The sequence below is a fragment of the Syngnathus acus genome, chromosome 15 (assembly GCF_901709675.1).
Source record: "Syngnathus acus chromosome 15, fSynAcu1.2, whole genome shotgun sequence".
In the NCBI taxonomy this organism is placed as follows: domain Eukaryota; kingdom Metazoa; phylum Chordata; class Actinopteri; order Syngnathiformes; family Syngnathidae; genus Syngnathus; species Syngnathus acus.
In genome coordinates, this window is record NC_051100.1 from 13,106,951 (window position 1) to 13,132,553 (window position 25,603).

General features: G+C 45.5%; 2 protein-coding genes across 3 annotated transcripts in view; one reads left to right on the forward strand and one right to left on the reverse strand.

Annotated features, from left to right (window-relative positions):
- The window catches only part of gfra1a (gdnf family receptor alpha 1a), a 29,849-nt gene extending 14,713 nt beyond the window's left edge, over positions 1-15,136 (reverse strand). Inside the window, exons 1-4 of one of the 2 annotated variants that reach the window (XM_037272146.1) lie at positions 14,660-15,136; positions 12,982-13,284; positions 11,729-11,809; positions 4,604-4,741 (exon numbers count right to left, since the gene is read on the reverse strand). In XM_037272146.1, the coding sequence (XP_037128041.1) occupies positions 4,604-4,741; positions 11,729-11,809; positions 12,982-13,284; positions 14,660-14,699 (562 nt within the window). In that variant the 5' untranslated portion in view covers positions 14,700-15,136. The remainder of the gene's footprint in view (positions 1-4,603; positions 4,742-11,728; positions 11,810-12,981; positions 13,285-14,659) is intronic. The other variant, XM_037272147.1, reaches the window with a different exon arrangement.
- Positions 15,137-20,616: 5,480 nt separating this feature from the next.
- ccdc172 (coiled-coil domain containing 172) lies at positions 20,617-23,425 on the forward strand. The gene is made up of 4 exons (XM_037271861.1): positions 20,617-20,746; positions 20,970-21,055; positions 23,032-23,148; positions 23,216-23,425. Exons 1-4 carry the CDS (start codon positions 20,668-20,670, stop codon positions 23,423-23,425), a joined length of 492 nt encoding a protein of 163 aa, XP_037127756.1. The 5' UTR covers positions 20,617-20,667.
- Positions 23,426-25,603: the final 2,178 nt, after the last annotated feature.

Here is a 25,603-nt window from a genome sequence, read left to right on the forward strand (position 1 = left end):
TTCAGGCCCTCCAGTATGTCCACCAGTCTGTGGGGGAGGATGGTGTTAAAAGCAGAGCTAAAGTCCACGAAGAGCATCTGCACATAGCTTCCCGGCTGCTCCAGGTGGGACAGTGCAGCGTGGAGGGCTGTAGCTACTGCGTCCTCTGTGGATCTGTTTGCCCTGTAGGCAAACTGGTGGGGGTCAAAACCTCTGAACAGGAGTGCTGTGATGTGACCCCGTACCAGCTTTTCAAAGCACTTCATGACCACCGGGGTGAGTGCGACTGGCCGGTAGTCATTGAGGCTGGTGATGTGGCGTTTCTTGGGCAGGGGGACTATAGTGGAGGATTTTAAACATGATGGGACGGTGGACTCAGTAAGGGACTGGTTGAAAATCTTTGTGAAGACTCCAGCCAGCTGCTCTGCGCAGTCCTTCAGGACACGCCCAGTGACGCCGTCAGGACCCGCAGCCTTCCTCGGGTTGATGGTCCGCAGCGTGCGCCTTACCTCGTGCTCCTTCACTGTGAGGGTGAAGCTGCTGCGGTCTGTGGGATGTGATGTGGCCCCTTCAGGTGGCTCGGACTCGAACCGGGCGAAGAAGGTATTGAGGACCTCTGCCAGTGAGGCGTCCCCTTCAGCAGCTCCGATGGTGGTTCTGTAGTTGGTGTGATGCTGGACTCCCTGCCACACCTGCTTGCTGTTGTTGCTGTCCAGGTGATCCTCAATCCTCTTCTTGTAGGCAAGCTGGGCCTCTCTGATGCCTCTCCTCAGGTTGGCTCTGGCTGTGCTGTAGAGAGCCCCGTCCTCAGACCTGAGGGACAGGGCGGTGTCCCTCTCCTCCAGCAGCCGAAGGACCTCCCGGGTCATCCAGGGCTTCTGGTTGGGGTATATCCGTATAAGTTTGTCCACTGTGACAGTGTCTGTGCAGTGCTTGATATAACACAGAACACTGTCTGTGAACACGTTCAAGTCCCGGTGTTCGAAGATGTCCCAGTTAGTCCTGTCGAAGCGGTCCTGCAACTGCTGAGAGGCGTCATCAGGCCAGGTTTTAACATTTTTAGTGATGATAGGAGCTGATTTCCTGATGGTGGTATATGCCGGGATTAATAGCAGTGACATATGGTCAGACTGGCCCATGTGAGGTAGCTGTTTTGCCCTGTAGCCTAGCTTGATGTTGGAGTAGACCTTGTCCAGAGTGTTTACTCCTCTAGTGGCACATTTAACATGCTGATGGAAACTAGGGAGTGCTGCTTTCAAATCTACATGATTAAAGTCCCCTGCCATGATGTGGACTGCGTCAGGATATCTGCTCAGCTGGCTGCTAATACTGCCATGTAATAGTCCCATAGCTAGCTTAGCATTAGCCTCCGGAGGTATGTAAACCACAGTCGTCATGACTACGGTAAATTCACGAGGGAGGTAAAAGGGCCTGCATTTAATAGTCACGTACTCCAGGTCCGGGCAGCAGTGACTGTCTACAGTCACCATATTAGTACACCAGTTGTTATTGACGTACATACAGAGCCCCCCCCCCTTGCTCTTACCGGAGTTCTCAGTCCAAATGCAAAATGACTGCAGGCTTGAATGTTAACCACCTATTGATCGTACGATTGGACAGAAGAGCTTTGTCCTTGAAAAGTGCACGTTTGGGTCAAACGCCCCCCCACCAACACACACACACGCACACGCACACACACACACACACACAGTGGCAAAAGTATCCGTTCGCCACTCAACGTCTTTGTGATTTGCTCGAGTGCAGACGGGACGATGCGGTTGGCTTCAAAGTAGACATTTGAAGAAAAACACTCGTCTGGAATCCAAAGTTGCAAATGTTCTCATACTAGATACCATTTGGAGTTTTGGACGCGCATATCCTTGCGACCATGAAGCGCACGTCGTTTCTAAAATCGGTCCGCTAAGCCTAGCCTGCCATTGGCTGTTATGACTGCTCTCACGCGCGAGTTGCACTACACAAACCCCCTGAATCCCCTAGGTCCGTTTTGTCCAAGGCGCATGTCAGCCCTCCCACCTGCTTGGCTTGCTTTCAGCCTTGGCTTGGCTCGCTCCTGCGCTTCTTCTGTCGAATGAGTGCGAAACGTGTACATCATCATATCAAAAGCCTCACACAGGCTTGTGTGTGCGTGTGCGCGCATGTGCACGTCCTTGTTCCAGACCTTATTAGGGCCAAAGTGCCACCAGATAAAGATTAATAAGAGAGCAGCCCTCAAGCAGCAACCACTTCCAGCAAGGCTTCACCACCTACTTTCACAATGCCAACATGCGCTCCGTCCATCCATCTGTCCAGCCTCCGAAGCCCTTCACTCTCATGGGGGGTCACATGTTTCAGACCACTTTTTGATTTGGGATGCGCCTTGCCCAATTGGGTGATTCGTGTCGTTCACCGAATGAGCCCAAGCCAGCCGGCAAGCTCGGGCGGGCGGTCCAACGGCCATCCCGCAGCGCTGAGCAGGCCAAAGAGTCCAAGTCAGTAAATGCGGGAGTTCATTTTCCATGACACGCTCCATTTGCTGCTACTTGATATGCCACACGAGCTGCTGTGTAGACACGAAGATTAGTTGTGGCGGGTGTGCGCGCGCACACGCACGCACACATGACACACACACGGCACACACAAATGCACATTCATGTTCTTCAAGCCTGATTTATGATTGAAAGAACACATAAAGCCCGCGAAGCCCATTTTCTATTTGCTGCGGCCGACTAAAACAAATAAAGCATGCGTCATGTTTCTTGCTCTTGTTGGCAGAAAATCTGAAACAAAATTCAAATTTAAAGTAAAATTTTAAAGAATAGTTAGGAGTTTATGGCGTTGTGGGACTTTTTTTTTTATCCCTCCCACATGCATTCAAATCATGAATGCACACATGAAAATCAACTTTCTTTGGCAGCTGTTCGTATCACTCGCTTACTGTCAAGAAGCCGGAGACGGTCAAATCACAACACTTGAAGCAAAGTGAAACAAAGAAGACTGTCTGACTACTGCACGTTAGAGAAACAGCGTGCTCGCTCTGAGCTGTTGATTTGTCACTCGGGTAGAAATGGCAACTCAGCCGAACAATGAAAGCTGCCTCCCAATTTAGCAAGGCCCACAAATATTTTTCTTTCCGGCAGACGACGTCACATTTCTTGACGACACTTGCCGTTTGACTGTCACTGCGCCACTTTAAACCTTTTGGACTTTTTGCTCCCCCGCTCACTAGCACTCTTTAAGCGCATTTGCCACCTCGAGTACATTTCAACCTTGACTTCCCAGACTTAAGACGCCGGCTGGCTAAATCTCTCAAGTTGAAGTACCCTGCAGACCACGCCAATGGCTCGACACGCACGCATGGCTTCTTCCCTCCGTGAGTGCAGAAGTTGGAGTGGCGCCTGCTGAGCTTTCTCTGGACAATTTCCGACGGCTTGGTGCCTCACCTCCATTCGTGCTCACACTTCTATTTGTGTTCGGAGGTGCGATAAAAGATAATCCTGTCCCATCACCAGTGTCTAATTATTCATCAGGACTTTACAATGAGACTTGAGAGGAAAATTGAAGCGGGAGGTCGGCACAAAGCTTCTTTGTGTTAATCAAAGTCGGCTTTTCCACACAGAACCGCGTCAGAAATTTGCATTTTTTGAGAACTTCTACTCTGCTCTTTTGATGAAAAAATTAGCCAAACGTCCATTGCAGGAAAGTGGAGGAAATTGTGTTTTTCCTTCTGCTTCCTCAGGCACTATGAAAGCCCATTAAACATATGAGCTGATATTAAATATTGGAGCAAGGGCGAGACGTGACAATCATGCGACAACGCTACGTGAAAAGCAAAAGCGGCCAATCCATTTCATTTATTGCGAATCGTCTTTGGGGCCTGCGCAAATCGTCAATTCTTTCCATGACAACTTTGGGGGAGACGCAACATTTACAGTTAAGCCCCGGGCTGCTTCCCCCTTCCTTTCGGGGAGCGTGGGGATTCCTTTTTAATTAAAGCGGTTGCTGAAGGAGAGGCGCACACGTAAGTAGCGCCAAGACTCGGGCATGACGGGCGCTGAGAGACACTTATGGCGTCCATCGCAGTGTGGACGGTCAATGGCTCGGCATCTCGATGAAGACGATGAGGTCTTCATCACGTCTCGGGGTGGACTGCGAGGAGCCTCGAGTGTCCCGCCCGCCCTCAAAAATGGAAATGTGACAATGACACAGTGGGATTGTCATAAATGAGGCATGCGCGTTCTTTGCTACCCCGTCAGTCCATCCATCTGCAGAAGGACACGTCCGTCAGACTTCCGCCGTTAACCGATGAACGAGCCACTCTCTCAGTGGGCTGCCAAGGCCCCAATTGGCTACGTGGATGGTTCAAAATTGATTGGCGCCGGAAGGAAGACAGTGCTTGGGAGGGGGAGAACTCCAGAAACATATGGGAGACTGGTATGTGTTGGCACTGCAAGAACTGTTGTTTAGGTTTTGCTACAGGCTAATTCAAGAAGAAGAGCCCAATCGGTAGGCAACACTTTAAGAGGTCCAGAAACCTTTGGACGTCACGTGGATATGCAAACACACACACGAGCGAACTCACGCAGGCACGCACGCACGCACGCACACACACACACAGTCTTGTTACCCAGTATGGCCCAGTTGGGGCGGGCCCTCCTGTTTCTACCGGGGTCCTGAAGGTCTGTTGAAGAGGGGCCCCCCAGGGCCCGGTCACCCACCCAAGGCGGAGACAAAGTGGCTGAGTTGCTCCGGGGTTGGGTCCCCTCTGCAAGAAATGCGCTCAGTTCAGCAGCACCGGCCCAGAGGGAGGCCGGAGGGGTGTTCGGGTGTGACGGACGGGGAAAGTCAAACGAGGAGACGGGAAGCTGACTCACATTTTGGAAGAGAGCTTGAGGGGGAGGTAGGCAGGGAGGGAGGGACGAAGCAAGGGCTTTGCTGAGTTTCATTAGTCTTTTACACACAGAAGCCTCTTTCACACCGAAGCAGAGTTGTTGTTTTTTTGGGGGACGCTCCGTGGAAAGTACAGAAATGGGATTGTGTGTGAAATGGTGACAGCACTTCTCAATATTGTATTGGCAGAGTGCGGCTTAAGGGATGTACCTGAAACTCACGTCCCTCTGCTTCTTCTTCGAGTTTGTCACAACCGGATGATGTAAATGTGTCCGGCTGCAATAGCACAAGTAACGCAAGTCACTCTAAAAGTTAGCCAATCAACTGCCAGCCAAGTCTTGCAGCCTGTCCCAGCAATTTTAAGAAAGTAAAATAGAGCCCTGCTCTGTCACGCAAAACCACGAGGAGTGGCAGTGTGAGACGAAGAAGCAACATCTTTCTCCATCATGTTTGATCTTTGTAAGCCATCTCAATGATCCGCCGCCCACTCGCTGGCACCACAAAGATCGGAGACATTTTCTCCCAAGCGGAACACAAAAGAGGAGGCGAGCAGAGGGATGTTTTCCCGCATTACTCGCCGAAAAGCCAACAATTGCTTGCGAGGCGAGCGGATCGATGCGACCAAATGAGGAGCCCGCCGAGGCAGCTTCCGCCTGGCAAATTGGGGCCGCGCGCGCGGACATGGATTTTGTTGTTGTTGTTGTTAAAGGGGTGCTTGCAGATGAAACAAATGCAAATGTGCGCATCAATGCCCTCATTCAACATAGCCGACACAAATTGGGCCCCAAAACCAGTGTCTTTAGCCTACGAAAGATTTGCAAGCAATATCAGCCGTCTGGATTTGTGTTTGCCAACCTTTGCTGTGCCACAGCAAATATTTTACGTGAAAAATATCTCACATGCCAAATAGCAAACGGGAAAGTCACAAAAAGTATTGTAATATCAGAAATAATCTTATTATTTCTATCCGCTCACAAGCTACATTCAATCGTAAAAGAGGTGCGCAGTACTGAACACTAAAAAACTAATCAAAACTGTACTGAACTTGCGAGACGTGAACTTGGATGTGGCAGGAGATGACTGTATTCATGTATATAATATACATTAAAAAAGGACAGGAACAACTCTAGTCCCACTTGTTTTGGGAAAAGTGACACGAGTGTTTAATCAAAGACTCGCCGTGTGGTGTCCACTCTGGGGGAAAATCCATTGGGGAGCAAAGTCGACAATTTAAGCCGGAACACACCTGTCTGCAGATCCTCGGCACCCTGAGCGGCACAATTATTAGCACGCATCGTCTAACACGCCGTGAATTATGCAAATGCGGCCTGAGACCAAATCGCATGCGCTTAGCTCTTCCCGGACCGCGCCTTTCAAAGCTCAAAGTTCTTTTTGTGTGGACAAATGGTAAGCCTGCCCCTTGACTTGGACCGTTTAAGTTGTGACAAAGGCGGGAGAGCATCTGCCCGTCACATTTAACACCTTGAACTCGGTTGTCTTTGCCGGTATATTTTTTTTGTTGTTGCAGCTTTGCCCAATACAAAACCTGTAAATGGTCTGAGCAATATAAACTAGGCGCAAAAACAATTTTCATCCAGCGTGTGAGCGGAGCATTGCAGCGACGGTTGAGCGCTTGACAAAAGTTTACTGGCGAGCAGCATGTGGAGCCAATTGCCATTGAGGGTATGATTTTGGGTAGGCTCGTTCCCATGGCAATCAGCATTCTAAGGACACCCTTGCCGGCCGTTTTCCACTTTTTTAAGAGGTCTAATTACGAGAAAATAAAAAAACAACGCCACGCTGCTTTTGCCCGTCCACAGCCAAAAATGAAATTTCAGTCGTCAGCGCGCGCACCACAGTTAATTGCACGCGCGGCATTGCGACGGCGGATGGCCGACCTGCCGGATCTGGCGCTGGGCCACCACCCGCTGATTGGAGCTGTCGGCCGCATTTATTAATGATGACAAATCGCCCCGCAGCCTCACATGCGATAAAACGTCTCTCCGAGGGGCTCAAACCTGCTCGCCTTTGACTAAATGGTTTTCTTGGCCCGTCGCGAGCCAGCCGGCGGTCGAGCCAGCCGGCGGTCCAGCCAGCCGGCGGTCCAGCCAGCCGGCGGTCCAGCCAGCGGCCCGGCGATCCGGCTGTCTGGCCTCCCCACGTCGGTGACGCGGGATGAATTAGGAGGCCGGCTGACAGGTGGCACCGCGGGGGCTGCAGGCGTTGCCCTTTGCAAGGATTGGAATGCAACAAAGACACAATTTGACAACTCATCTATGTCTTCGTTAGAAGCGCAAACTGGCTCAATAGGCAGAATGATGCAATTTAGCATCGGCCATCTGTCCAGTTGATGAGCTTCGAATATGGGAGCAATCATGAAAAAGCTCGAGATGAAAGACCAGAAAATGGGTTCCTCAAACCCAGTGAGCAGGGCTCCTGCCTGTTTGGGCATGGGCTTCTCGTGCCCACCAAATTGCCTGTTGAATTTTTCCAGATATTGATCGGACCAATACATTTTGCCTGGAAACTGGCATGGTGAGCCATTTGAAAGCAAATTGACCGAGTTCCTTCATGCTTGACTTTTTGAGGCAAATTGACCGAGTTCCTTCATGCTTGACTTTTTGAGGCCACTTTTGGATAGGCCGACATGTCACTTTGCCAAACCAAAGGGCTGAATTCTGCCAAAACCGCAGACAGAAGCAAAACCATTTCAAGGGGGCTTGAAATCTCCAGAGAGGGAATAACGGCTCGGGCACCAAAAGTAAAAGAAATGCTTTTCAAACTCATTCCAGCCGGCGACGCCTTGACGAGCTTTTCCTGAAATGAGAGCCTGATGGGCTCGAGCATTTCAAACTGGATAATAGCCTTCGTAATACCTGCCGCTAATAATTTGTGGACACGGCGCATTGCTTCCCTTTCCTAGCTGCGGCGGTAAACATCTCCATGGCAACAGAGCCGGACCAATTTGAGATGACTGACTACTTCAGGAGAAAAGTACGCCGCAGAGGCTTGTGTTCTGTGAAGCAGGCCGTGGCGCGCGCTTCCACGAGCAGCCACCGCTGGCAAGCGAGCCTCGCTGGCAAGCCACTTTGACACACACGTCATTTTCAAGTCATGTGAAGACACAACACACTGCTGAATGTCATTACCCAAATCAATCCAATTTGTACCATTGACAGTTTGTTTGTTTGTTTGTTTGTTTGTTTGTTTGTTTGTTTGTTTATTTCGAACATTAAAGAAATACAAGAAAAAAGTAAAAATACAGAAAATGATAACTCCATAGTACAATAGAACATAAAAAGAATGAAAAAAAATGATATTGCATTATAATTTTCCCTTTATCGTAAATTCATATTTGTTCAAAAGGGAGTAGAAGGAAGCCTAAGCTTATCTGACTCTACCCCATGTAACTACATGTTTCTCTTTGATTCTGTCAAAAATTTGACCATAGTCAAATATATTAAAAAAAAAAAAAGTCGCTGTCATTCCAAAAAAGATTTGCTCTCAAATCGTGCTTCCCAATGCCAAAATGTCTTTCTCCTCATGTCTTCCAAATAAAAGAGCGTGAATTCATGGATGTGCAGGATTGCTCTCCTCTTGCTGCATTTGCCTTTCCATTAAAGATGAACACAAACGCCAGGTCAGCCAAAGCCAAACCCGACAACGGCATCACGGAAGCTTCCGTGAGCAAAAGAGCACCGCTGGAGGAGGAGGGCCGCTCGGGAGGGAAATAATAATTCCAAAAAAAAAAGAGACAGCGAGAGAGAGAGAAATCAATACATTGTTGTCGACAGGGCCTCAAGTTTCCAATCCAACACGAGGCTTTATTGATTGGGCAAAGAGGAAGAGACTCCGCAGGGTGTGACAGAGGGACTCTTCCATTCTGATGCAGACTGGCCCCAAAAGGTGACCCCATTTCGTAGAACAAAGCCCAAATAATGAAGACCATGAGGGAAAACTAACTTGATTTAAAGAGGACAAATGAGGTTTTGTTCATTTTCTTTCAATTTCACAACATTTCTGTGAAACGGTTTACTCAAAACACCCCAAGGAGCAAGCTAATGACTTCCTAGAGAAGAAAAATAAAAACAGCCTCATCTGAAATCTTTGTTTTGCCATCACACACATTTTTTTTTAAGAGGTCGAGCCCAATCGTCTCTGAGGATTTGTGCCAATTTGGACTTTTTTGTCTGACGTGATGCTCCATTGTGAGGGGTCTCACGAGTGCCCGCTCCTGCTTTGATGAACCTCAACTTTGTTGATCACTGTCATGACTCTCTAGATGGCGTCTTTGCATGCATTTGGATTTGACATGAGCATTGCAAAAAAGGGGAGTCTGAACGGATCGACGGAATTTCCAATGGGGAAAGATGATTCACTCGCTACCGTGCGTGACTTCCGTGAAAGCGTACCGCCCGGGCCCAAAACGAGTTTGCCACTTATCGAGAACCACTTGCCGAGGGCATCTTCAGCTTCTGGCGGCCGCCCCCTAACAGATGTTTCCGCGACGGTTTCTGCCAGCCGTTTGAAGTGTCGACACGTCGCGTGGGTGACGCGCCGCCGGCAGCCAAGAGGGAGGAGGAGGACGTGGATTAAGGAGCGAGCGAGGGGGCGAGACAAACACATTTAAACACACACACAGAGCCAGCGAGCGAGGGGGAGGTGGGGGGGAACACATCCCTAACAAGCCGGGAAGTGCTTTGTAATTAGTGCATGGACGCTTGTCAAACATGCAGGTTGGAAAAGAAATCGCTCCCAAGCACAGGCTGATTTGCTACTAATCCAAACTCCAGCAGGGGTGGCAAAACTTTGGCAGCTCCATAAATATTGGGACACTCCTGTTGAAAATGTGAGTTTGGCGATTCATTAAAATGTATTTGTCATAGTGACAGCATGCTGACTTGGACCGCTCAGACACAGCTGTCGCAACTTCAAATGAGGAAATGAGAATCCATTGTTGTTTCATTCATCCTTTCAATTGATGTTTAATTCATTGATCTCATCGAAGAATTGCTTACTCAATAAAAATGTCAAATTCATTTCCTATAAGAGATGGCCCTTGAGCAAAAAAGTTTGCCCACCCTTGCACTTGAGTTTCTCTTGTGCCAGGTCCTGGCGGATGTTGCATTACGGCTCGCACACAAAGAAGAAGAAATTCCTACGTGGCACTTTGAGGAAGCCCTAATGTCAATCTCATCAGTTTGCGCACATCTGGCCGCTGCCCAGACACTCCATTATGTCACTTGTTTTAGCCTGACTTGGACCTTTCTCTCATCATCTTTCTTTGGAAGCCAGTTTCTTTTAAAAGGCTGTTTGGCGCAGCAGACCCGCGTCGTTTGCGGTCCGGCCGTCGACTTGGCAGGGATGGGAAACGTGCGCCGCCGCCGCCTCAACTGTAGGAAGCAAAGCAGACTAAACAGGACAGGGAGCTTGGAGGGAAACCAGAAAAAGAACCACAGCCCGACTCGTCTGCTGTTCCCCACGACGGGATGCCGTACGGATATGAACAGAGTGGGCCTTTGTGCGAGCCCGTTTTCGAATCAAAAGCGCAAATGATTCGAGATACCTGCCTAAACCGGCCGCCACCTCCACCCAAAAAGAGCCATTTGAAATACGTACAGAAGAAAGACAAGTGCACAATTCATTCAGGTCCAATTGCTTGCTAACCTCATTCAACTCAACCAACCGGCAGAATAATGCACTAATTGCTGCAGAAATCAAAACAGAGACTAAAGAGGAGGGCTTTGCGTGACACCATTTGTCAAGTCACACGCCACAAAAAAAGACAAGACACCATTCAGCCTCAACTAGTCATTAAAAAGTCAAAGTAAGGAAGAAAACGACTTGCGAGAGCATTTAGAACTGAGGGCGCTCGAGTGGGGTGGGGGTGGGGGCCTTGCAGCCGTGATAACCCATACAATGTTTGTTTTTGGCTTTTACTGGCCTCCTCCATGTTCTAAATAGGTGAGTGACGCTATGCATCCTGCTGCCGCCCGCCCGCGTTACGACGTCACCCGCGCTGCATTGTTGTTGTTTTTAGGCCAGCCGAGCCCCCGCTGAGGCTAAGAGGACGTCTTGGAGGCTGAGCGCCTGCCTCACTTTGATTTGACGTGTCTTTGATATGTCGATCTCAGCCTGCGGCTTGCCAGATGGTCTCAAGACACCGGGAAGAAGATTGCAAAATCATAAAATTGCCATTTCGGGCTGCGCACAGTTTAGCGCACACATGCGCGCACGGCACGCGCACGCCCCCCCCCGCATACACGCACACGCACAAACACACACACACTCTCTCACACACACACACACACACAAACACACACACACACACACACACACACACACACACACATTAATAACACATTGATTACCAGAAGACCATATTTTCTCAGTTTGAGCAAGAAGAAAGATGACGGCGACACAAGGGCCTAGCTCAAGTCACCTTGCAAAGCATGTCATCTAACAGTTCCCTCGCAAAAAAACTCAGACCTATGACATTTAGTGTTCTCGTAACGCTCCCTTCGGTAGCAGCCGTGGCTAACGTCTGCGGCTTGTTTACAGTGCGACTGTTTAAATCCTTGGAGCGGTTTTCCTTCACACTGCAAATCCCTCGTTAAGTAGAATCAGTAAGTCTTAAGTACAGAGTTGGACGACTTTGCCATCTCCCACACAAGCGCATCGCTGTTATCCAAACAACCTTCATGCGAGCTTTCAACACTGCTCAATGAGACTCAGAAGTTATCTCCACCATGCGGGATCACTTCCATGCGGAGAAGGATTATAGGGGGGGGCATTGGACTTTTACGGAGGCTCTCGGACGAACAAGACGAGCGACGACGTGCAAGGTATGGGCTCCACTCACCGATGATGGGGGCCAGGCGGAAAATATCGGTCAAGCGACTGTTGACAGGCTGGTAGGGAGATTCCTCCAGAAAGTCGTTGCCTGCAACATGATAAAGACGCTCGCTTAGCAGACTCCTCATTACAAACATCACATGCAAGCATTCTGCCTCGGAAAAGATAAAAACACTGACTCGGGGTCCGACTGAGAGTCACTTGGGATATTTTGCTTTCAGTGAAAGTGTAACCACGATAACAAAACAAATGGGACGTCAAACGCTTTGTGTGGCGGGCTCCATCTAGTGTGGAAACTGAGAAGTGCAACAGAGTTGAGCTCAAGCTTCTTGTGCGGGCCATATTCAATTATGTTTTCAGAATTTGCTGCGGGCCAATAAAAACTGGCCCGCGGGCCGTAGTTTGGAGACCCCTGGCGTAACGTATAAGAGGTACTCAGCAGAAGGATGTGCAGGACAGACCTCGTGTGCATATTGGCGTGTTGTTTACGCGTGTCACGGGTATCCGGGTCAGTCGATAGCCACGGCGGCCCGCAGCCTCACGCTCGATTGGGCGGGTTGGCCAGCGGCGTCGCACGAGCGCTAGTCGTCTCGCAGGGACTGACGGAACAGAGTTTAGCGCCCCCCGCCCCCCTGACACACACGCACAGCTCGCTATCTCGCCTCTTCCTCGCTCAGCCTTTAAGCTGGCCAGTGCTGAGGGCCTTCAAGCTCCATTATGTCCGCAGAAAGCGACTGCAGAGGTCAAAGTTCGTGTCGCCTTCGCAGGCGCGCATAAAAGGGGGCAGGAGGGGGTCGATTTTTGAGGGGAGGCTGACTGATCGGTCACGATTGCGCTGGACCACTCGTGGATGTGCAGCCCTGTGCTACTTTTGGACTTTGTTGCCTTTGACGAGGCAAATACGGCCTCAGCTGTAAAAATGACAGATTTTATTTATTTATTTAGATTTGATCTATTTTGACAAACATTTTTGTGCAGCTGCTTTTGTTTTGGGTTGTGTTTTTTGTCTTTCTACAAAGCTGAGTTGAGTTACAAATCTGTTTAACTTCATGCTAAACCCTAATGGCAAAGACCACATGTGGGCTAACAAATAGCATCTGTGCTGCTGGTAATCTTTAAGCAACAAACAAAATATGGCGCGCAACACATGTAGACAGACGTTGTAACAATACTTGGCACAGTGAGGAGGTGAGTGTGAATCATGTCAACGAGTCATGCTGATGTCACCTCCACTCCATACAGACGCATGAGAAGACACACCTTGTAAGGTCTGGTAGATGCCCCAGTAGATGCGCAGGCAGTTCTTCTCCTTTTTCATGCCCCTTTTGCAGCGGCAGTTGTAGAGCGGGCTCTGCTTTAGCGCGTCCACGGCGCTGCGGCACTCGTCCTGAGCGTCGCGGCGCGGCGCCCCGCTGAAGTTGCCCTCCTTGGCGGCGCCGGCGGCACACTGCCGCATGGTGCGATACTTGCTGCTGCATGACGCCTCCTTCAGGCACTGCTCGCTGGCCCGCACGCAGTCCGTGCGCGCCGCCCGTCCGCCCTCCTCGACCCCGTGCAGTCCATCTGGAAAGGTCAAGGGGCACCCATATTAGAAACAGTATTCATCAAAGCAGAGCCATTATGTCATTTTTGGTCTTGCGAAATTCTGTGAGGAAATGCTGTCTGCATAAAAAGGTTTGAAATTGCCTACAGGTGCCACAAGAGATTGGCAATCCATTTGTTTTCCAATCGAGAAAGGTACTGTATGACCGAACTTCGCGGACCCCCTACCCTTATTTTGAATAATGTTTTGGCACAAAGATGAACCAAATGGTCCCAAAGCAGTTCGAGGTGCAACGATTGCAACTATTTTGATGATCGATGACTCGTTTAGCAACAATTTTCGCAATTTCAGCCTCTCAACAGTACATATTGTCCGGGTTGTCTGGTCCTCCATAAAAGCAGACTGATTATATTTGTGTTTCAGCTAAATAAGACATTTGCAAACATCTGCTTCTACTTTGGAAAACAATGACGAACATTTTTTTTCCCAATTTTCTGACCGACCAATGCTATATCACAATATATCATTATTTTGTTTGGGACAAAACATTCATTTCATCATGTTGTTTTATCTATAACTATACTTTTTTTAAAACGATTGTTTCTGATATTCTGGTTAGATGATTTAGCAAAATAAAAGCTTCAAAGTATTTGGAACAATACATAGTAACATTAACAGCATTATCTGTACCAAACTAGAGTAGACAAGTACATCTGCTATGTTGGTTTATTTTTTCTATAGCTACATGAAAGCATCAAAACATTATAAGAAGCACTTCTCAAAATGCTACATCATAGTGTCGTTAAGCTTGTTTTAATAATACATTTTGTGACCAAATGTTGCCATCGCCGTGGATTGTTATCTAGAACAACACATTGACCGTTTTTGATATTTTGGTTCTAACATAAAGGCTGAACGCATTGATGTTTTTTATCATTGTATCGTATTGCCACTTTGGTTTGGGAAACAAATTCAACATTGTCATGGATCATTTTCTCGAACAGCACGTTTTGTATCAAGTCTTGTGATTGTGGTATGGTGCTTATCTTGTTTAGCAACACGAAAGGATGAAACATTAGACAGATTTTTGAGTAGCAGCAAAGACGATGATGCAGCTTTTGGCAGCAGCTTCTTGGAGTTGAATTGCTTTACGCTTTGTGCACGCTTTCCTATCAAACACTCAAAATTACATTGTAATTATTCAAAGCTCTATGAAGTAAAGTTGATCGTCCTGACAAGGCAAATTTGCTCCCGGCTGACTTTCTCTTTCTGACATCGCAGTTTGGACTTCGGAGGAACCGTGGGCTCTGCTCAAGCCCGAACCCGCCAGGCTTCACCCTCACAGCCAAGACAAGAAATACAAATGAGCCCGAAAAGAAAAAGGTGGACGTGTACCTAAAAGAGGCAAAAGAAGACAGAATCCAGCGAGCATCATCCTCTCCTCACGCTTGACGATAAACAGCTTCGTTGGAAAAAAATGCGCAAAGTTGGGCTCACTTTAAATCCACGGGAAGGAATTCCATTGCCACGCAAACAAAAGCAACAAGAAAATAAATTCCCTTTTGACGCGTTGGAAATAAGTCCGGCTGGAAAAGCTTTGCGAGTTCAATTGTGCTCGTCCGGCGGGATGCTCGCGTCTGCCCGAGTGGCGCATTGAGCGGCAAGCAGCAAGAGCGCACCAGCTTCCCCCTCAAGTGCGCGACCACCAATGCATGCAGCGCACACAAGAACAAGAACAATAAGAAGGATGTTCAAGAGAAGCAGCAGCCTGAGAACCGCAAGAACAGCTGCCAGCCTGCTCGCCGTGACCGTGTTACGAGCACACGTACATATTTATCTTTAATGAGCACCGCGGCCCCAGCGCGCGCGTAATGAAAATAACCCGGCGATCTGTTTGCCCCCACCCCTTTTCAAAGTATAATTTCTGCACTCGAAAGGATCATTCGGAGCATTTATGAAATGTTTCAACAAGTTTAATCCCCAGCACCGATCTCATTTACGCGTCTATTCAAACAAAAACTAAACACACAGCAGAGTTATATTTGTGAAAAGTCTTGCAAGTTGCGATGCTATTTTGGTAGCCATTGGACATCTGTCAGCGGCATGTTGATTATATATATTACAAACCATCAAGGCACGCACGCACGCACGCACGCACACACACACGCGCGTGCACACACACACACACACACACTGAAGACATCCTATCCTTCACATGATATAGGATGCATAACAAGGCCAAATATACGTATGCATATGGAATATAAGGACTGCACAATAAACGCGTCCAAAGGGGTTCGTAACATGGTGGACACTGGCGCCATCTGTCCAGTATTTTAGGTAAAGCACACAGACGAGACCTCATCGTGTCTTATTCATTCATAGGCGAGGTTAAAAAAACGAATGAATGTGATACGAACGAACGAACAATGAATATGATCACAAGAAATAAAATAACGCAAAGGCATTTAAATTTCGAATTGAAATATCCAACTATCTACTAGTCCAGGGGCTTTCAACTGGTTTTGTCCAAGGGACCACCATTACAACCAAGAAGCAACTCGGGGACCACTACTCTGGCGAAATATTATTTTATTTTGCGCCGAAGGAGGATAGACCTATACAGGCTACCAGTATGTTTATTTTGGGAGTCTCAGCTACATTTGGCATAATTTGGATGGGTAAATGATCTATAAAATTAACTGGAAAATAAATGATCCCTAAATAATAAATAAATCTTATTTAAAAATTTAATACAATTATTTTCTATTTTCTATTTCGCGGACTAGCTGCAATACCGCCACGGACCACTAAAGGGCCGCGGACCGGTTGCCAAAACCTGTACTAGTCGATGATAAACGTACATATATATGCGTAAAATATGTACAAATATGACCTTTTTTTATTAGTTCTAGTACACTTAATAATTTGTGATTTAATAAGGTCATAAATTGATATTCTAAATTAATGCAAATATGACATGACTCTTGGATGTTATTTCTTGTCAGGCGATTGCCCACCATTTATTCATATAGTGTTAAGATAAAGCCTAATTGTATTTGTGTACTCTGATGCTGAGACAGATATAATACTGCTGTTCAGGTGCAGTGATTTGTTTGACATGAGGGGAGCGCAAATGTACCTAATAGAAGTTGAGAAACCTTCATTTATGGTATTAAGGTCACACCCACCTGAAATGTGATATGTTGAGCAGTTGTTAGTTCTATTTCCTCTCTCCATCCCAACCGATGATGCAACAAATGCATGTTTACATAGTTCCAAATAAAGTGGCTAAGAAGAGCCCAAAAGAAGTCTTTGTCTCAACGCACTCTTTCTTCGAGTCACACGGTACAACGCTGCGTAGCTCAAGATATAGTTTATTAAATAAAGGTTAAAAATGGTATTTACATGCATTTATAGCGCATTAAAGGTGAGTACCTGAGTTTGCCTTAGACCAGGGGTGTCAAGCTTTCGGAGGGCCATTATGAAATGCATGAGCACCTCATATTATATACAGTAAAAGCTACAAAACAAACTGACAAATAACTCGTTTTCAAATCAGATGAGTAAAAACTGGTCAAATATTAAAAATAAAGATATTAAAAGTGATGACAATTTGCAATTCTAGTAATGACACGAATTTGATGCACAATTTGTCTTCGCGGGCCACATAAAATGACGTGGCGGGCCGTATCTGGCCCCCGGGCCTTGAGTTTGACACCTGTGCCTTAGACAGTCATAAAACATTAAATGCGCCACAAACCTAGTCTCCTCCCCAAAAGTCCACGATGCATCATAAACATTACAAAAAACAAGAACAAGAATTACAATAACATAAACGGTAACAACAACCCTTTTAACAAACTTATAAATATATATATTTTTTATTAAGCTTCAATAACATACACAACCAAGTTCTGACAGGAACACAACACAACACAAAGTAATACACAACAATATACCAGAGCCCAAAAAAACAACAACAATCAAGTAAACACACGGCAATGTCAGCAACGGCAACTCTCACATTTTTTTCTATATCACAACATCCCGTGGAAGCTACCCATATAGAGGCTTTGCAGTCACGTGGTTTTATCACGTGATTTTGTGTTATGCCGCCATCTTGGCGGTCAACTCGTCAGCTCGTTCCTACGTGTTTGTATAGATTGTCTGATTTCTGCGCTACGTTTTCACCGATTTCATCCGAATTATGGCTGATTTGCTATCCAACGAAGTTGGGCATTTGGATGAAGAATCCAAGAAACGTTACAGAGAGAAGTTGAACCTTGTTGGCACAACGGATCCGTATCTTTTACCGAGAAGCATGCTAAAATCGCCTGAGCATTTTGCAACAGCCGACCTGCCTGAACTCTCATATCCAGATATTTATAATTACCTCGTCGATTCACCATCTCCGTACACTGGAAAGGACCTTAAGGCATACAAGAGTCTGGATGCCTACAAGTATTTTACAGCAGGTTTTGTGCATGATGGGCTGATATGGCAGATTCCAAACAAGAAATAAATCCGAGAACTGCAGCATCAAAGCATTCCACATGAAATGTCTTGGCATAAAACGAGTCCCACAACGATGGTTTTGCCCTAACTGTAAGAAGTTGGAAGTAAAACAGAAAAATGTGAAACCACTGTCATCAGATGACAATAAAGAGTAAGAAGTTGGAAGTAAAACATAAAAAGTTGTTTCTTTCCTGGTATTTATTACAGAAAAAATATGGATGCAACATCATTACTCAAATGGTACAATTGGGTCGGATAAATTTATAAGTGCGCATGACACTTGTACAATTTTATCTAATGTAGTGAAACCACTGTCATCAGATGACAACAAAGAGATGGGTATGATATTTTCCATCATAGTATACTTTTGTCTTGCGAGTCCAATAACTCTCTCTACATGGACACGGACAGCAGCTAATCCTCTGGTGCCCTCAACATCTAGTGGATTAAGCTGTCAGGGGTGAATAGTTTGTTTACATACCTGATATGAAGTGCTCATTGCATATCCTCGTGTAAATCGTAGGTTTCCATTGTTCACGACGAATCGCCGCGATCCATTTATCACGTTTTTTCATGTTCGCCGGAAATCTATAGAAGCTAAGATTTTGTTTATCGCCTCGTCTATTGTTACATCCAACAGCACAGCAGGTATCCGGCATTTTTAAGCTCAAATAGCAGCAAGAAACAAGAAACAACAAGAAAGCGTGTGTGTGAGTCGTTGACCGGCACTGAAAAGTTGACCGCCAAGATGGCCGCCAAGCTAATGTGGGTAGCTTGATGACGTCAGCTGCAAAGCCTCTATACACCAAACAATACAACTAAACAACTCCGCCCCCCCTCCCCCAACTTATATTTTTAATAAATCAAAAATTATATATAATAACAATTGGCTCGGGCAATTCACACATTTCTTTCTATAATACAACACCTCGTAAGCACAGAACATTAATATCAAACAATTACAACAAAACAAACTACACAAAAAATAAGCAAAATTAACGACAACTGAACAGATATTAAGATGTGATATAGACAGTTTAACACACATTATTTTATACTACAACTTCTCGTAGAGACAGAACATAATGGCAAGGTACACAGAATTAAATTTATAAACTTCAGGCAGTAATATTGATTAATTATTGTGTAGCGTCTCCTGTCAACAGAAGGAACGGGACATTATTTGGCAGGAAGTTCCTGTGCCACGACGTGCAGAGTAGCCATTAAATGGCAATAAAAGAAACTCCGGCGGCGGCGCGGGTGAGTCATGTCACTCAATTAACGAAACTAAAGTGAAAACGGGGCCTAAAATTCACCGACCTTGAGTCTTAACGAGGTTTTAGTGATGACTCAGTGGCTGTAAATGGCCTAGATCCTTTAAAAAGACAAATGGCAGGTGTTGTGAGTTAGAGGTGGGGGAAATGTCCAATTCTTAGATTAATCGCGAATCGGCCGTGGGAAAAGTCGAGAACGATTCGCAAACATCCAAATTCCGACTATTTAAGTATGCCAAGTAAAGCGGAACAAAAAAAGGGAAAGCGCATTCTCCGAGACGCTATGCGGAACGGACCGAGAGCACAGTGGCACACTCAGCACACTTCCGCAGTACACTCCTCCAGAAAAAAACAAACAAACATGGCTTAGCCTTAGATATTCAACCCACTTCGCCGAGAGATCCGACCTGCTCCTAAAAATTTAAAGCAGACGTGTGGAATCATTTTGGATTCTACAATGTTGACGGAGGAAATGAATTGGACAAAAGCTGCGTTGTATGCAAGATTTGTCGCGCTAAAATAAAATACTTTGGCAACACAACGAATATGAGAAGTCACACAGCACGATTCCACCCTACACAGGAGGCTTGAGTTTTTTTATTTACTGTTTTGAGCTGTTGGTACTGAAGTAGTCGCTCATTTAAGCCTGAAAGCACTTTTGTTTTATTTGTAACACATGAAACACAAAAAGCACCTTGAGCTGTACACTAGAGTTCAAATGTTCATGCATTTCCATTCCAATGGATATTTCCATAAAGGTTAATAAAATATAATGGAAATGAATTCAACTCTTTGTTTCTTATTACAAATGCAGTGTTTTTTGAACTGCAAGTGATGAATGCTCATTCAGTGAGACAAAAAGAAATGTGGAAAAAGTGCATCATATACATAAATTAAAAATGCATCAATAATCGTTTTATAATCGAATCGTCGCCTCTGAATCGTAATCGAATCGTGAGATGCCTCAAGATTCCCACCCCTATTGTGAGTCCTCAAAAGCCATGTTTTCCTCACAGGAAAGCCTAGGCTTCTTCCTACTACTTTTCGAACAGTGATATTTTTTGTTTGTTGTTTGTTTTTGTTGTTTGTTTTTTATTGTTTTTATTCTTTAAATCATGTTCGAAATAAAGATTCATTCATTCATTCATTCATACAGGACCAGTAGCGAGGCAGCAAGCTGTTGTAATGTTGCTAAAGTGTTACTCTCGGTCCGGAGTCACGTCAATCAAAAGTTGTACAAGCATTACGTAGCATGCACTGAGAAAAATAATAAAGTTGAATATAAAACACCTACACCTCAATTTAGCGGCAGTAGTGCAAATTGACTGGAGGCTGCTATGCTGATTGTGACTAATTAACAGGTGGTCATGGCCAACAGAGTTGGTGGCTAGCTTGCGTGGCTAGCTTGCCTGTGTAACGTGACCAATATTAATTGATTTTAAATTTCGAGTGATACAGACTTTTAATGATAAATCTTAAAATATAAACAGATTCTTTTGTTCAGACAATATTAATTTAAGTTGTTACCTGCTGACAGTTCCGACTGATACTCCAGTCTTTTTCAGAGCCCTGAAGAACTCTCTTGCTTCTTCAGACCTCCTCACATCCACTATGAGTTTGAACAAACTCTTTCACCAAATCCTTCTGACAGAACAACATTTTAGTGAGCAGACTCAAAAGTTAAAAGAAGGTGAGTTGTGCACTTTGTTTATCGGGGCGAAATTATTTCAATTGGCTCTCGCCGATGCTAAACATTAGCCTGCTTAGCATAGCGGGGTTACAGTCTGACAGTCCAATTATTCCTTTTTTTCATTTTGTTGTAAAATCTCTGAAGAGACATGAGTGCTTCCAATGTATGTTCATCACAATTTTTCGTGTATTTTAATTTTGGTTATTTTTCGTGATTGCCGAAGTGAAAGCAGCCATCATTGAATGCAAGTCTCAAGTGAAAGCTGCTGTAGAAAAGTACCGGAAGACCACGGAAGAACATGAAGTGAAGGTGAGCAAATGTATTGTGCAAATAGAGGAGGCCGCCATTATGAGTGACTTCATGAGGAAAAACGTATTGGCTTTTCATTGGCAAAACTCCTTATGATTGGTTTACAAAAGCCTAATACCGGCCCACAAAATTGGAGTAATTGGTTCGGTCCTAATGTTATTTCAAAGACATTTCACTCAATTACCGTGAAGAATAATTGGCTTACAGATGCCAACACACGCATGACACGCCACGCCACGTCCGACTCCAGCTCGCTTGAGCCACCGCTTCCTGGGCGCTAGCAAATCTTCCTGTGTGCGTGCGTGCGTGCGAGTGTGCGTGTGAGCACAACAACCTCTTCTGACTCCAGACAAAATGAACTCCCGTATTCGCCCGAATATAAGACAACCCTGATTATAAGACGACCCCCTCTTTTTCAAGAGTCAAGTTTGAAAAAAGACTTTTTGAACACCAAATGTAATTTTTATACAGAAAATAATTACACTACATCTGAAACAAATGATAACACTATATTCGAGAAAAAAAGCATGTTATTTTGCCTCATCCAAATCGTGCAAAAACTGTCTATATCACATCTTAATATCTGAACATTTAAATATGTAAACTAAAATGCAATCACATTTGTAAATGAATGGCTTCTGGTTTTTGAAATTAAATAAACCAATCTACTGTGATAAAACAACAAAATTGCAATAACTGCATTAACCATCAAAGTGAAGTCTAACTGTAACTAGTCTTGAAACAAATCTGAATAAGGAAAAACATTGCAATAAAATAATGCAAACTTCTACCGCTATTGTTGGGGAGCCTGAGGACTGTATAGGAGGTTGGCTCGGATGGTTATGCTCTTTTCACCCTTGGGTGTCGGTCAGAACACAGGAGAGGAGACGTAGTTCAGTTTTGAGTGCTTTACTGAATTATTGGCATAAAAGTAACACCCACTGTGGCTCATAGGGGCAGACAGGCAAACTGGCAAAAGGGTATAGGCACAAGTTTGGTCGTAAGGATGTGAGAGCAGGTGTGTGTAGTGCACATGGGTGAGCCTTTGGGTGTGTGAATGTGATTCTTGTGTGTGTGACTATTGTATGAAGGGTGTGTGGGGTCTGTGTGTGGTGTGTGTGTGTGTGGTGTGTGGTTCTGCAACAGACAGAAATATAGCACGTAAGTCAACGCTCAACTTCTGACGTCACACAACACTAGTAGATAGCACACATTACATAACTAACTGCGCGGAACGGTTCTGTTATACTAAATAACCATAAATGAAATACTCTCTGCAACACACCAAACATAAGTCATCGAGACAACAAAATACATTTGCTGGCAACCGTTAGTCGCCGTGCCGCTGCGTAAAGGCTACTCGTACGATGCGAGGCAAACTTGAAGGAGCGCGCCGAAGCTATCAATCAAACGCGCACACATGAAACAAACTGCGATCAGACAAACGGCACAACAGTAGACAGTAGTAACAATGAAATGTCTTTTCTCACTTTGTGTCAAAGACGCACACGATCACAGCAACATACTCAGTCGATACCAGCAACCTTTAACTTACCGCTGCGCACAAGCTCCAACAATCGCGATAAGGTGAGGTAACTCACGTGAGACTTAAAGCGCGGTGACGTAACTTTCCAACATTTTAACATCAACATAGGAACCTTTCTAACAGCTATTTTTTTTTTTCTTCTTTGTGACAGGGGTTCGCTTTGGCCTGGGGAGTTAAGTTCAGCATTCGCTTTAAAGATATCTGGTGCGTCTAGCGTTGTGAATGGGTATAATGTCTAGACCCCGAATGTAAGACGACCCCCACTTTTTCAGTCTTATATTCGGGCCAATACGGTATTTACAATCTGCATGATGTGTATGTGTGCATGCGGTATATATACACATACACAAACACACACACGAGAATATTTTGCGAGTACTCTAACTTGCTCCCCTCGGCGCATCTGTCTTATATTTGGTTTGTGCCTCAGGATCAGCAGTTGTCTGCGATGAGGCTGCAGTGGGACTTAATGAAGAAATGTGACGAGCAGATATCTAAGCAAAGCAAGGAGCTTCTCAGCCAGAAGGCTCACCTCCAAGAACGACTGGTGCGTTCTCGTCACCTGAGTAAGTCATCGTGTGAGTTGAATCTTGTGTTTTGACCTTCCGCGCCAGGCCAGGATGATGGCAGCCTTTAAAGACGAGGAGCGAGAGTTCCTGCGGGAGATCTCGAGCTTCAACTGTGATTTTAGTTTCCACGTGAGCAGAGAGACGACCTGTCAAACTCACACGGAGGTCCTCAAGCTGGACTTGGAGGTGGACTCATTGTATAAAGGTCATGCCATGAATGAATGTGAACCGCTCCCACGCACACTCATACAGTAATCCCTCGTTTATTGCGGATAATTGTTTCCAAGACCACCCACGATGTAGAGAAAAAATATTGTTAATATCCACTAAAGACTTTTAAGAACCGTTATTGTATTTTTAAACACTTTATTGTACTCTTAAATCAGAATCAATCAGCTTTATTGACCAAGTTTGTGCATGCCAAACAGGGAATTTTACTCCGATTGATCTCAGACTCTGTACAACATTTAAGTGACTGACAACGTTCAGGTAACTACTAACAACATTTAAGTGGCGAGAGCAGGATGTTATTGCACAGTGATGTCTCTGAGTCTCTATGAGACGTGTGAGTTCATCAGAGTGACAGCCTGGGGGAAGAAGCTGTGTCTGTGTGTGCTGGTTTTGGTGTACAGCGCTCTGTAACACCGTCCGGAGGGTAGTAGTAGTAGATTGTGACCTGGGTGAGAAGGGTCTCCAGAGATGTTACTTGCGCGTTTCCTGGTCCTGGACAGGTACAAGTCTTGGATAGATGGGAGGTTTGTCCCGATTATCTTTTCCGCAGACCTGATTGTCCATTGCAGTCTGTGCTTGTCTTGTTTGGTGGCCGATCCAAACCAGACAGTGATGGAGGTGCAGAGGATAGACTGGATGATGGCAGTGTAGAAGGTCAGCTCCTGTAGCAGGTTGAACTTCCTGAGCTGTCTCAGAAAGTACAACCTCTGCTGGGCCTTCTTCTGGACAGAGTCTATGTGGCCGGTCCATTTCAGATCCCGGGAGATTGTGGATCCCAGGAACTTGAAGGTGTCTGTGGTGGGAATAGCACTACTGAGGATGGAGAGGGGTGGAACTTATTTTTGTATTTTTAAACCCTTTTGTAAACATTTTTAAGTCATTCTTATTTATTCAAATAAATAAATAAATAAATAAGACTAAATATATTGTTCCAATATCCACACAAGACTTTTATGAACCTTTATTGTAAACTTCGTTTTTTTTAAATACTCTTTTTGTATTTTGTACCTTTTTATGTGAAAATGACCTTTCAGAAACATTCTGATTTATTTAAATAAATAAGAAAATAAATAAGAGTAAATATATTGTTACAATAGCCACACAAGACCTTTATGAAGCTTATGTGAAGTGTAAACATGTCAGGCTCCTCTCTGCTCTTGTGCCCCCACAGCCCAGCGCGAGGGTATCCGCACAAGACTTTTATACTTTTATTTTTAAACACTTTATTGTACTTTTAAATACTTAATTGTATTTTAAACACTTTTTTAAACATTTTAATAATAATAATAATAAACATTTGATTTATAAGGCGCCTTTCAGGACACTCAAGGTCACCGCACATAGGCGTAAAAACAATTCAAGAAAGGACACAGTTTAAAAAAGCCAAGAGCGCTTGCAGCAGAGCATCAATGCAGTAGGTGGTCAACTTGGGTATGCCTGTCTAAATAAATGGGTTTTGAGGTGGGATTGAAATGAGGTGATTGAGTCAATGTTTCTGATGTCAGGGGGGAGGGAGTTCCAGAGACATGGGGCGGAGCGGCTGAAGGCCCTAGCCCCCATGGTGGATAGGCGAGCTGGGGGGACGGTGAGGTTGATGGAGGAGGCAGATCTGAGGGACCGGGTGGGGATATTGGTATGGATGAGGTCAGACAGATATGGGGGGCCAGGTAATGGACTGCTTTGAATGTGTTGAGAAGGATTTTGTAGGCTATACGGTATTTGATGGGAAGCCAGTGTAGTTGGTGAAGAATGGGGGTGATGTGACAGATGTAATAATAATAATAATAATAATAAATTATATTTATAATGCACTTTACATTCGGGGGAATCTCAAAGTGCTACATGGCAAATAAAAACAAGAAAACAAAGCAAGGACAAGTATAAAACAACAGGACGACAACCAGGATATGAGAACAGGAATTACGGAAATGCTATAGTAAAGAGGTGAGTTTTAAGTCCGGTTTTGAAAGAGTCAGTGGATTGGGGTGCTCTTAGGTGGTCGGGGAGGGAGTTCCACAGTGTGGGGGCTGCATGGCAGAAGGCCCGGTCGCCCATGGTGCGCAACTTGGTTTTCGGGACGTGGAGAAGGTGTGAATTGGATGAGCGGAGGCTTCGGGTGGCAGGTTTGGGGGCAAGGAGTTCTTTGAGGTATGGGGGAGCATGTCCGAGGATACACTGGTGAGTGAGGAGGGCGGAATTTGA